General features: G+C 41.0%; 1 protein-coding gene across 5 annotated transcripts in view; it reads right to left on the minus strand.

Moving 5' to 3' along the window:
* The window catches only part of Ccdc88a (coiled-coil domain containing 88A), a 134,317-nt gene extending 126,160 nt beyond the window's left edge, over positions 1 to 8,157 (minus strand). For 2 of the 5 annotated variants that reach the window (XM_029545255.1, XM_029545254.1), the window contains exons 1-2: positions 7,406 to 8,133; positions 7,209 to 7,309 (exon numbers count right to left, since the gene is read on the minus strand). In XM_029545255.1, coding sequence (XP_029401115.1) covers positions 7,209 to 7,309; positions 7,406 to 7,468 — 164 coding nt within the window. In that variant the 5' untranslated portion in view covers positions 7,469 to 8,133. Of the gene's footprint in view, positions 1 to 7,208; positions 7,310 to 7,405 lie in introns of all 5 variants that reach the window. The other 3 variants (XR_003845015.1, XM_021210606.2, XM_021210605.2) reach the window with 3 other exon arrangements.
* Between the last annotated feature and the right edge of the window lie 4,116 nt (positions 8,158 to 12,273).

Genomic DNA, 12,273 nt, shown 5'->3' on the forward strand with positions numbered 1-12,273 from the left:
AACTGGTAATAAGGACACATGCTCCACTATGTTCATAGCAGCCCTATTTATAATAGCCAGAAGCTGGAAAGAATCCAGATGTCCCTCAACAGAGAAATGGATACAGAAAATGTGGTACATTTACACAATGGAGTAGTACTCAGCTATTAAAAACAATGAATTTATGAAATTCTTAGGCAAATGGATGTATCTGGAGGATATCATCCTGTGTGAGGTAACCCAATCACAAAAGTGAGTGCATACTTGATATGCACTCACTGATAAGCGGATATTAGCCCAGAAACCTAGAATACCCAAGATACAATCTCCAAAACACAAGAAAATCAAGAAGGGAGACTATCACGTGGATACTTCATTCCTCCCCAAAATAGAGAATAAAATACCCATGAAAGAAGTTGCAGAGACAAAGTTTGGAGCAAAGACGAAAGGATTGACAACCCAGAGACTGCCCCACCCGGGGAGTCCATCCCATAATCAGCCACTAAATGCAGACACTATTGCATATGCCAGCAAGAACTTGCTGAAAGGACACTGATATAGCTATCTCTGTGAGACTATGCCAGTGCCTGGCAAATATAGAAGTGGATGCCCACAGTAATCTATACAATAGAACAGAAAGACCCCAATGGAGGAGCTAGAAAAAGTACCCAAGGAACTGAAGGGGTCTGCAACCCTATAGGTGGAACATCAATATGAACTAACCAGTACCCCCAGAGCTCATGTCTCTAGCTGCATATGTAGCAGAAGATGGCCTAGTCGGCCACTGTTGGAAGGAGAGGCCCCTTGGTCTTGTGAACTTTATATGCCCCATAAAGGGGAACACCAGGGCCAAGAAGTGGGAGTGAATGGGCAGGGGAGCAGGGTCGGAGGAGAGGGTATAGAGAACATTCGGGATAGCATTTGAAATGTAAATGAAGAAAATATCTAATAAAATAATTTTAAAAAAGATTACATTAACATTTTTTTCCCGGAGCACTGCTGAAATATCCTGCAAATTTTTATTTTTCAATATAAAGATGTTTATAAACCTATAAGTTACCACCTTTCTTTTTATACAAATTTAATTTAGTAACACTGTTACATTAGCTAATTATTATTTTGTTTTCCATTTTAACTTTTAATCCTGAGTAGTATTCTCATTTCTACCTCTAGTGGTAACCAAGAGATCATGGCTTCATAAAGAATATAAGCTCAGTTACTTCTCTGTAGTGAGAATTTTGGCTTCTTTAAAAGTCCAGTTATGTTATGTGAATACGTTTTTGTTTTACTCTCTGGTGTGGGATAAGAGGCTGCTTCACAGCAGGTGACTAGGATTTGCATCTTGCTCTAGCAGGGACATGGCTTTAGCAGCCGCAGATAGTTTCTGCCAGTGTATGACATCTGGAATTCTAAGAACTTTTCAGAGGGTATACAAATGCTTGGGCCCTCAGATGGGCAGGAGGAACACACCAAGGAGACTGCTGCTGGTTCCTGCTGCTACATTCTGTCAAGTGGTCATGAGCAAAGAGACAAGAAGTTGGATATCCTGATGATGAAGACTGGACTTACCCCAAGGAACTTGATACCCCTAATTAGCAGAAAGTAGTTTGAAAAGGTCTACGCCTCCTTTCCCCTCTAACTTCTTTTCTCCTACCTAGTGCTGGGGGGTTGGAAGGGATCAGAGTGGAATAAGGTTTAGAAAGGTGGTAGATGTAAGAACCCAATAAAGTCGGAAAAAAAAAAAAGCAAGCCTACACTTCTGACTTTGGGCATCTCTATTCCACTCAACTTACATACCTGTTAGCAACTGTCTGATTTTGGCCTTAATCATTACTCAAATTTCAAATTCTCTAAGTTCTCCTGACTTCAATTTTCTACTTGCTTTCATTTTGTTTCTTCTAAAACCTACTTCATTCTTACTGCAACAACTAGTCCCAACTTCTTCAACTGTGAGTTACAGTTCAGTCATAAAACTGAATGCAGGATCTGCAAATTATTGGCAGTATTCCATTGCATGGATACAAGACAGCCTATCCATTTATCTTTCAAAGAATATAATGGTCATTTTTAGGTTGGGCAAATTATGAATAAAGGTCCTATAAATATTTTTTTCTCTGTCTTTTGTATAAATGCAAGTTTCTACCTCATTTGGACAAATTCCAAGTGGATTGCTAGTTCATATGGTAAGACAAAGTTTAGTTTTATTAGAAACTGTCAAACTGTTTCCTAAAGTCCAACCTCTTAAAAATGTGAATTGCAACCTCATATGAAAGCCACACAACTAAATATAGGGTCAAAAAAAAATTCTGGCAATGGTAAAAGGTTTCTGAATACAGTCCATTCAAAACTTAATTCAAAATAAGACATGTAATGAAACCAAGATGTCTCTGGCAGCTCTTACCTGCACTGTGTTATGAAACTGTCCTTCAGCCTTGATTCTAAACATAACATGTACAGTGTGCATTGGGCATACTGTCACACCATACAATACCAATGAGCACACTGCCTACAACATCTGAGGTCACATTCAAAACTACCATATGTTATAAATGTCTGTGTTTTGAATGGATGTACAGTGTTTTCTGCTCTTATGGAACAAATGATGATTTAATCATGGAAAACAAATACAACTAATATTCTCCTACCATGATTCTTCAAAATGTATCAAATTAGTGTATTTCTATGTTGTACTGTGTTAAGAATTTTTTTATTTTAAAAATTGCTAACTTGAGTTTCATTTTTTAAAAAAACCATTCAATGCATTTTGACTTGGGATAAAAATCAGAATTTCTAACGGTTCTATCAAAATATTGATCACCTCCAAAATAAAGATGTTTTACAACCTACAGTATCAGATATTCAGCAAAGACTTAATTCTTTATATAAAGGTAAACAGATCTTTATCATGAGTACATGAATTTGCTTTTGTTTTAAATAACTTTGACTATCAAAGACATGCTTTAAAATAAACTAATGACTTATTCTTGCTAAATGCTTAGTTTGTATACCTGTTTTATATGCTACACAGCTAGGCTCATGGAAAAACTTCTCAAGTGGAAAGAGTTCATGAGTGGAAAAAATCTGAGCTCTGCTCTGGTCTATCAGTCTCCCTCTGATGTCATCTACTTTCTTTCTCAGTTAATGCCCACACACTACTACTAAAGAATCCAAGTATTGGAGAACTAACTGGCAGAAAAAGTAAGAGGGAAGGCATGAGGATGACGGAGTGTAGTGGGGAAAAAAATATGAGCAAAGTACAATGATTTTTACTTACTATGCATAAAATGACATAATGATACCTATGATGTATGTAACCAAAACTAAAATATATGTAAAAAGGAATTTATTCATTTTAGAATCTATAATTTATTTTGTTCTATCCCATATTTCCATTCTAAATAAATTTTACAGATGGTTTTTCAGTTTCTGAGTAGCTAAAGATTCTGAGCCATGGTTACTGGCTCTTCTTATGCGAATATGTACGTGAATATGTGATTTCCAAACTTCAAACGGGCCTGCTCTGACTACACCTGTATTCATCTTTAACTTCCTTTGTGATTTCTCACCAATAGTCTTGCACATTTTTCCATTTTCCTCAAATCTACTGGTTTAACTTTCATTCACATTTTCATGCTTTTCATTTATTGCACATGTTTAAAATGCCTTCCTGTCTCGTCTCTTCTCCTGCTTATGACTCTTCCTGTTCACTCTGGTCATTTCTAATAAATTTTTACAGAGTTCAGTTTAGGAAGCCCCCAACTCCCACCCCCACCCCCACCGTGTGGGGAATTGAACTCAGGGCTTTTATATGGAAGGCAAGTATTCTGCTACCTAACCACATCCCTAGCCCTACAAAAGTTCTTCCATGTAACACATCATTTGCCTCTTTAGGCCAACACTGTATCAAAGTCCTACTTCCTATCCTCAGTGTAAAGGGCTTGCCTGGTAGAGAAATCACATCCTATCATCGTAGGAGACAGCACTCAGAATCTATCCACTTACTAAAATTACCTTTAAATGAACCCTTCCTTCATCCATCTCACCCAGTATTTTATCTGGTTGCTAGCAAAAGATTCTGCTCTGAATTCTACTCTTGGCCTTACTAGACCACACATTTTCCACTAAGCAAGAAGTCCAGAGAACAAAGTGATCCATACCTAATACAGCCAACTCTTTTGCAGATGACACTTTTAAGCCAACCTTACAAATACCTCTCCCCCAAAGTCTTGTCCTTCAGATGGACACTACATGTGTAGAGCAGAGACTGAAGGAAAGGCCATCCAGAGACTGCCCCACCTGGGGATCCATCCCATATATAGTCACCAAATGTAGACACTATTGTAGATGCCAGGAAGTGCTTGCTGACAGAAGCCTGATATGGCTGTCTCCTGAGAGGCTCTGCCAGAGCCTGACAAAGACAGAGGTGGAAGCTCGTAGTCAACAATTGGACTGAGCTGGGGGGGGGGGGGGCCCCGAGTGGGGGGGGGGGGGGGGGGTGTCCCTGATGGAGGAGTTGGAGTAGGGACTGAAAGAGCTGAGGGGGTGTGCAGCCCCATGGAGGGAGCAACCATGTCAACAGGCCAGAACCCCTGGAGCTCCAAGGGACTGGACTACCAACCAAAGAATATACATGGAGCGACCCATGGTGCTGGCCACATATGTGGCTGGCCACATATGATGTCCAACAAGGATGGCCTTGCTGGACATCAGTGGAAGGAGAAGCCCTTGGGTCTGGCGGTGTTCACTGCCCCAGTGTAGGGGAATGCCAGGGCAGGAGGACAGGAGTGGGTGGGTGGGGGAGCACCCTCATGGAGGCAGGAGGGAGGGGGGATGGGATGGGGGTTTCCAAAGGGGAGACCTGGAAAGGGGAAAACATTTGAAATGTAAATAAAGAAAATATCCAATCCAAAAAAAAATTAGGTATTTTGTTGCAGTAAGCTTATATAATTCATCAAACTACCTTTATGTTGACCCAATTTTAACGAACTATTCATTTAAGTCATTTAGGTCATTCATAACAGAATTAGGACACTAAAGAATCTTTTAGAGAAACTGAGAGATGGAACTGAAAACACGGAAGTAGATTTGAGGTTTAGAAAGCAGCTGGTCCTCCCACCCAAGGTTCTGAGGGGAACCTAGCAACTATTATTTTGGAACATCACTATTTTCAAAATATTTCTATATCTTTTAAAAATCAAAGTGTGAACCCAAAGTGAAAACAGGTAATGTGGTTTAAAAAAAACAACTATATTTATTCTTCTCTCATCTATCACATCCCGACTGCAGTTTCCCCTCTCCCCTCTCCTCCCAGTCCCTTTCCCTTCTCCACTTCCACTTCTCAATGTCTCTTCAGAAAAAGGCAGGGCAATGTGTTTTTAACTCTTCACTCAAGTACCAGGTTTCAAACAATCAGAAATATTCTTTAGAAAAAAAACATTAAGGTGAAAAAGCAATGTATTTTCCTAGTTTGGTACATAAAATTCAAATTTTCCTGCCTAAAATTAAGCAAATAAAGAGACATAAGAGGAAAACTGTGAGTATGTATTATAATGGGGTCCATCCCTAAAAAGGTAGCTAAATTATCTTATCATTTTGCTTAGGGAATAGGAATTTCAAACAAAAAGTAAATCCATAAATATCTGCTAAGAATGCACTAATCCTGAAAATGTTTACACTCTTTTCCCTCCTATGGGGAAAAAAGATCATACATTTTTAGCTAACCCACATATCCAAGTATCCAAGCTTTCCTTGGAAAAGGTATAAAGCAACACCATTTCCTGTAGAGTCACACACACATGAAAACAGAGTACAAGACTCTGAGGACGCAGAGGTTAGCACTGGAATGCTAACCACTTCTGTACTTCACTTCTAACCTTGACCTAGCTTGCTTTCTTTTGCTATGATATACACATGACCAAAAGCAACTGTGGCAGAAAGGGTTTATTTCCTGACTTCTAGGTAACGGTCATAGTAGGAGCTGGCAGGACTATTGCTGAGAGCCCAGAGAAATGCTCTTTACTAGCTAGTTCCCTCTGGCTTGCTCAGCTACCTTTCTTATACAAACAAGACCACCAGTGCAGGGTCGGACTGTCAGCAGTGGGTTGGGCCTTCCCACATCAAGCAACCAAGGAAATGCCCCCACAGACTTGCCCTCATTTTCTAACTGAGGGTTTCCTTTTCCCTGAAAATCCCTGAGTCAAGGTGACAAAAACCTAACCAGCACAAACCTCTTAAAATAGAAAGTATAAAAAGAAAAATAATTTCCAGTAAAAAACAGGATTGATATATGTAAAATTAACAGGATAGTATAAGACTTTAACAAGTATTTATACTGAATTAATTTCTCACATATATAAAAGAAGTATCTTCAAATCAAAAAGTACAAGATTCTTGTAATGATACTCTATTGAGAAAGAAGTCTAATCTTCAGCAACTGATAACCACTGAAGTACTCACAATGAATCTGCACTACAATACCGTAACAATAAAATGGAGTCATTTGTATTACTCTGATCTAGGTACTGATATGCTTTCAATATTCAATTTCTAGCTCAAAAAACCCATTCCTACTTAACAGATACTCAGTATTACAAACAAAAGATTTAACTAATTAACCCAGCTCTCAAGACTTCAGTTATTTATAAACCTCAAAATATCTTAAACAAGTCCTCAATATTAAACAATTTAATAATTCATCAATAGCACAATAAGCCATCTAATCAAACTTGGATATTTAAATTGTTTGCTACAAAGTCTTCCTGACCAATTGTAATGTTTAACTTAATTTTTCGCTTCTGAAACATGTTAGTTCACCAGTTTCAATTTTTGAACCATTTATTCTTGTACTAAAAAGGTTAATAAACATCTTTACACATATATAACTTCAGTTATGTCTTTTCCCTATCGTAGACAAGATTTCTCTGTCTCCGTCATTTTACCAAATGACCAAAGATGACACAATGTGGTTTGAATTTCAGCAGTCAAGACAATAAATGACAAAACAGAATTCGCAAAGTCACGGATAAAGTTTACCAATTTTAACAGGTATAACTATTTGCTTGTGATAAATGGGGTAAGCACGTAAGAATACCGCTCCTTCCAAGATCCAATTAAACCACCTGATTTTTTTTTTTTTCTGGCCAAAGAACCAAATTAAGTCGTGAAATCTAAGTTCAAAGTATGTAGTGTTTCAAAGAAAATAAGTTACCAAGAAAGAAGAAAACACTTACATTTGGAGCATGACCTGGTTCAAGAATACCCCATCCACTAAAGCCACATACTCCTCCAGGTTAGTCCCATTTCCTGCAGCCAGAGGTCCAAACGTTTTAACCTAGAACAGAAGGATTATCACGACGTGAACGCCCACCTCCATCTCTGCAGCCACAAATAACACGGCCAAATATACCATAAAGGACATCTTCCTTACCCAAGTGACCAAGGGGCTGGTCATGAACTGCTCCAGAAGGGGAGTAAAGATTTCGTTCTCCATTTTACAGATTATATATTCAGGAGGGGGCGGGGGAAGGAAGTACCACAAATACGCCCAGGGAATTGCTCAGTAAATGTAGAAGACGGAATCAATGAAAGTTCATTCCGGCAGGAGAGGAAAATCCCATCGAAGAAGGGGAAGAACTGCCCCTCCTTAGCCCCCCCGGGGAAACGAGCCCGTATCCCGCGCTGAGCCGCAGCCGACGCTGGCAGTCTGCACCCGGTGAGGAGGGGCAGAAAAAAGGCATCTGGAGGAGGAGGACGCGGAGAGTGGCCGGGGCACGAGACAAAAAGCCCGTCAAGGTTGCCCCGCTCCCGGGGGGAGCCGGCCAGCGCAGCGGACGCCAAGGACTCAAGCCCAACGTGGGGGCCGAGGGGGCCGGGCTGGACCTGGGCGAGCGGTTCTGGGCGTTCCGGCCACCGGCGGACACGGGCGCGGAGAGCTGGGAGCGTCCGCTCGCAACCTCACAGCCTCAGGCGCGGCTCGCCCCTTCGCCGGGCGCTCAGCATCCCTCCGCGGCCTCGCGCTCGCTTCAGCGCCCTGGCCTTGCCCGGGGCCCGGAGCTCCGAGGCGTGTCCCTGACGGTCCGGCTGCGGGAGCCCCGCCAGCCTCCGTGTGCCTCAGCGACGCCTGGACGCTCCGCTGCCGCGCTCCAGCCTCCTCCGCCGCCGCCCTCTGGAGGAGCTAGGGTAACGGCCTCGGAACCGCAGTGCCGCAGCACACCCGCCACCGGCCTGGCGGGCGAGCGCGCCACTCCCTCCGCGCCAGTATCCTTCCGCCGACTCCCCGCCCTCCCGCGCCTCTACCTCTGGATTGTGGGAGAAGAAAACCGCTGCAAGAGCGCGCCCCCGCGCGAGCGCGCCCCCGGCCGGCCCGCCGCCGCCCAGATTCTGGCGGAGCGTGGACGCGCGGGCGATGCAGCTGCGGCGGGGGCCCGCGTCGAGCCCGCGCCCCGGACGGACGGATGCCAGGGCATAAGGGGCGGGCAAGGGCAAGACTGAGGAACTGGGTCTGTCTGCTTGCTCCTGCCTAATTATGGTTTCTTTCCTCCTGGAGCGTCTTCTTTGATGTGTGAAGGAAAAGGAACGAAACCCATCTTTTTTTTAAACACGAGGGGTGCAGACATCCTCTTTCGGACACTTTGATTTGCTCTGTTAAACATGCTTTCTCGCCCCCTAAAAGGCCTAGGAAAGCTGCAGCAAAAAGCAAAAGCACATCTTGGGGGGATGGAAAAAGAGGTTGTTTTTGTTTTCCCGTCATTTTTATATGTGTGTGTGTGTGTGTGTATGTGTGTGTGTGTGTGTGTGTGTGTGTGTGTGTGTATGAAATATTTGTAAGAGTCGAGAATAACCAAAGCTGCCTTTCAACATGGGATTTCCTGACTGGAGTTTCCATGATGCAGGCATTATTTTTTGACTTCTTGGTCATTGAAAAAATATCCAAACTGAGAGCCACAGAGAAAATATTTAGAAATCATCCAAGTTGTGTGACAAACATTTGTTAAAAATCATTTATCTTATGCACTAGTGGGCTCATCAAAATATGACAGTTACCCAGCAAATTAAATGTGATTCTTTCTCATACCCATAGCATGCCTAGGATAAGATGGAATAGAAAGCACCCTTTTCCAGACATAATATGGTATTGTGATATTTCAATGCATTTTATGTTTGTACAGTGCTTACAAGTACCAATCCTCTTTGACTACACATATTTTTAATGATGTCTATTTTTTGTACGTTTTATTTTACATTGATTTATGAATTTTTGCCTTGGATATATGTTTGTTCCCCACTTATGTGCCTGGTTCCTGTGGAGGTCAGAAGAGGGCACTAGATCCCCTGGAACAGAGGTTAGAGGCAGCCATGAGCCACTGGATGCCGGAAATCAAACCCTGGTCCTGTGCACCAGCAACCAGAGCTCATAACCACTGAGTCATCTCTCCAGCTCTCATAATTTAAGTTAACAGTAAGCATGTTTTATCTATCATATACTAAATTAAACACCACAATTCCTTGGAACCTGACTTCAGGATTTCTGATAGCAAGACTCACTAGCTGTGTAAACCTAGACACATTACTGAGCCCCTCTCTTCCCATGTAAAGCAAGAAAACCAATAAAGACCCATGAGGTGGCAGTTCATTGCAAACGATCTGCTACTGCAAGCAATAGCATTGTAGTCATTATTCCCCCGAATTCGAATTTTTATAAAAAACTTGAAACACTACAGCTTCTACTCCAGTTCATTTTACAGAAAAAAAAAGTCTTGCTTCTGGAGTATCTGCAAGCGAGTGGCCTTCTAAAATCATTGTGCTTCAGATTAGATTGGATTCGTGTAGTACAGAGCACAGCCTTGCATTTTCCTGGCCTATACAGAAATCCTGAGTCATCCTGGTTGCAAACAGTCTTTTCCTTTTGCTCTTGCTGACTCTTCCTTAATCATAGTTCTTTGATTAGCAAGTGAGGTATAGAGGGAGAGGTGGCACCTACATGGAAGCATGGCTTTTAGGAGCTCCAATACCTGACATTTTTCCTTTTCTTTGTAATCTCTCAGAAACCTGACAACATGAAAGTACCCACACCTATGTTAAAGTTGTTGTAAGACAAATGGATCTATTTCCCTTAAAAGTGAAAACCCATAAAGATCTAATACCAAGCACATCAGGCAAAAGACATTCTGGACAGTGTTGATTGAAGGGTTAAAACAGGAAAATTACATTAACTTATCATTGTTTATCCAGTTTACATTTAGTATTCAACCCACCCCTCACAGAAAACTGGATTTCCCTCTGGAATGAGATAGCCTAGATGCACACACACACACACACACACACACACACACAGAACAAAAGAAAGAAAGAAAGAAAGAAAGAAAGAAAGAAAGAAAGAAAGAAAGAAAGAAAGAAAGAAAGAAAGAAAGATGAGGAGTTAATTGTAAAACCAGGAAACTTTAGACCAGACTGAGGTCTGCAGGAACTTATTTGAAAACCTACCAATTTATAATTCTCTAGTTTAGCAGCAGCCTTAGAAATGTTTTATAATATCTCAAGAGTGCAATCAGGAAACTTCTCTGTCTGGCAAAAGACAGACTGTGCATTATGAACCATTTAATAGTCTTTGCATTGCAATGTCCTGTAAAATGAAATCCAAAAGTTTTCTATACTCCTTTCAATTAGGAAGAGATTTCTCAAAGTTCTTAAAAAGTTCTTTTGGTTTTGTTTTTTGAAGACATTTTCCATCTGTCCTTTCTCAGAATATTAAATACAACAGGAAAAGACATTAGGAAAAACATCATCTGGTTAGAATCTAAGTTATTTGACCAGCTCTCTTGACACAATACTAAACAGTAGAAGTGTGCCATTGAAAAGTCACTACAGAAAGTTTTATCCTATGTACTACAATTGAGTCCTCCATCACATTTTACACATCTATAACACAAGCTGTATACCAGGAGATCCCACACCTACTACAACCATGTGCATTTTGATATATAATATAGGAAGTAACAGACTTGCTCCCAACATACCTCCTTGGAAACAAATACTTTTAAAAACAGATTTGAAGAAATAATCTCTTTCATAAGAAGTAGAATGTCACCATTATTTAAAATTCTCTACAGAGTAGAGATATCTGAAATGTCAATTGAATATGTGAATGAAACACAAATCTTTTGCTAAATAAATAAAATGAGGCACTGAGAGGTGCTGCACCATGGATGAACCTGGAAAGTGTTGTGCTAAGTGAAAAATCAGCTACAAAGAATTGGATGACTGTATTGAATGATTCCATCTGTGAAAATGTCCAGGAGAGACAGCACTAGAGAGGCATAAAGATCTGTGGCTATCCGGGGCTGAAAGAGGTGTGTTTAAGAGGGAAGGTACGGGATTTCTTCTGAGAAAAAGAAAGTGTCAGAAAATCAATTTCAGGAGTAGACAGGTAACTCTATATGTTTAAAAGTCACTGGGCTGCAGAGCCTAAATGAATGAATTGTGTGGGATATAAATTACATCACAATAAAGTTTTCTAAAACAAAACAGTGTCATATACTCATGAAAGGAATGTTTGTATCATCAACAAACCCATTGAGCATTATAGCTTGTGTCTGTGGTCTTAACATTCTAAGAGGTTAAGGCAACAAGATCACATGAGTCCAAGAGTGAGTTTATAACTGTCTTTGATGGCATGTTAAGACCTATGAAAGAAGGAGAGTGAGAAAGTGAGCAAGAGACAGAGGCAAAAATAACAAGAGAGAGAGAGAGAGAGAGAGAGAGAGAGAGAGAGAGAGAGAGAGAGAGAGAGAGAAGACAGAAGAGAGAGGGAAGGAAAGCGGGAAAGAGAAAAGAAGAGGAGGAGAAATTAGGTCTCTTGTAGACTTTTCAAAGAGTCCCTTGATATAAGAAAGAAGTTTTCAGGCTCAACTAACAACACATGTGGGATATATTTTTAACTATCAACCCAGTTTTTGAAAGAGAAAGATGAATATTAGCCACATTATCTAACTTCTTTGAGCATCAGTTCCCTCAATTGTAAAATGGGCATTCTTGCTTCATATCCTGCTGCACATCTGCTTAATCCAATGAACTTAGTGCTGCAACAAAAAATGACAGAGAAGAAATGAGCAGTCCTCTCAATCCAGGGATAGCCCTAATGCCCTAATTCTCTGGTCCAAAGCAAACAGTCTCAAATTCAATATAACATCCCCTGCACCTGTACCACTGTGCTTGCTCCAGACTGCCCTTCACTGCCTGTTAGCCAGGGAAACTCCTGTCTACCCTATGAGATAAAAAAAATCTCCTTTCCCGAAA

The sequence above is a fragment of the Mus pahari genome, chromosome 13 (assembly GCF_900095145.1).
Source record: "Mus pahari chromosome 13, PAHARI_EIJ_v1.1, whole genome shotgun sequence".
Taxonomy (NCBI): Eukaryota; Metazoa; Chordata; class Mammalia; order Rodentia; family Muridae; genus Mus; species Mus pahari.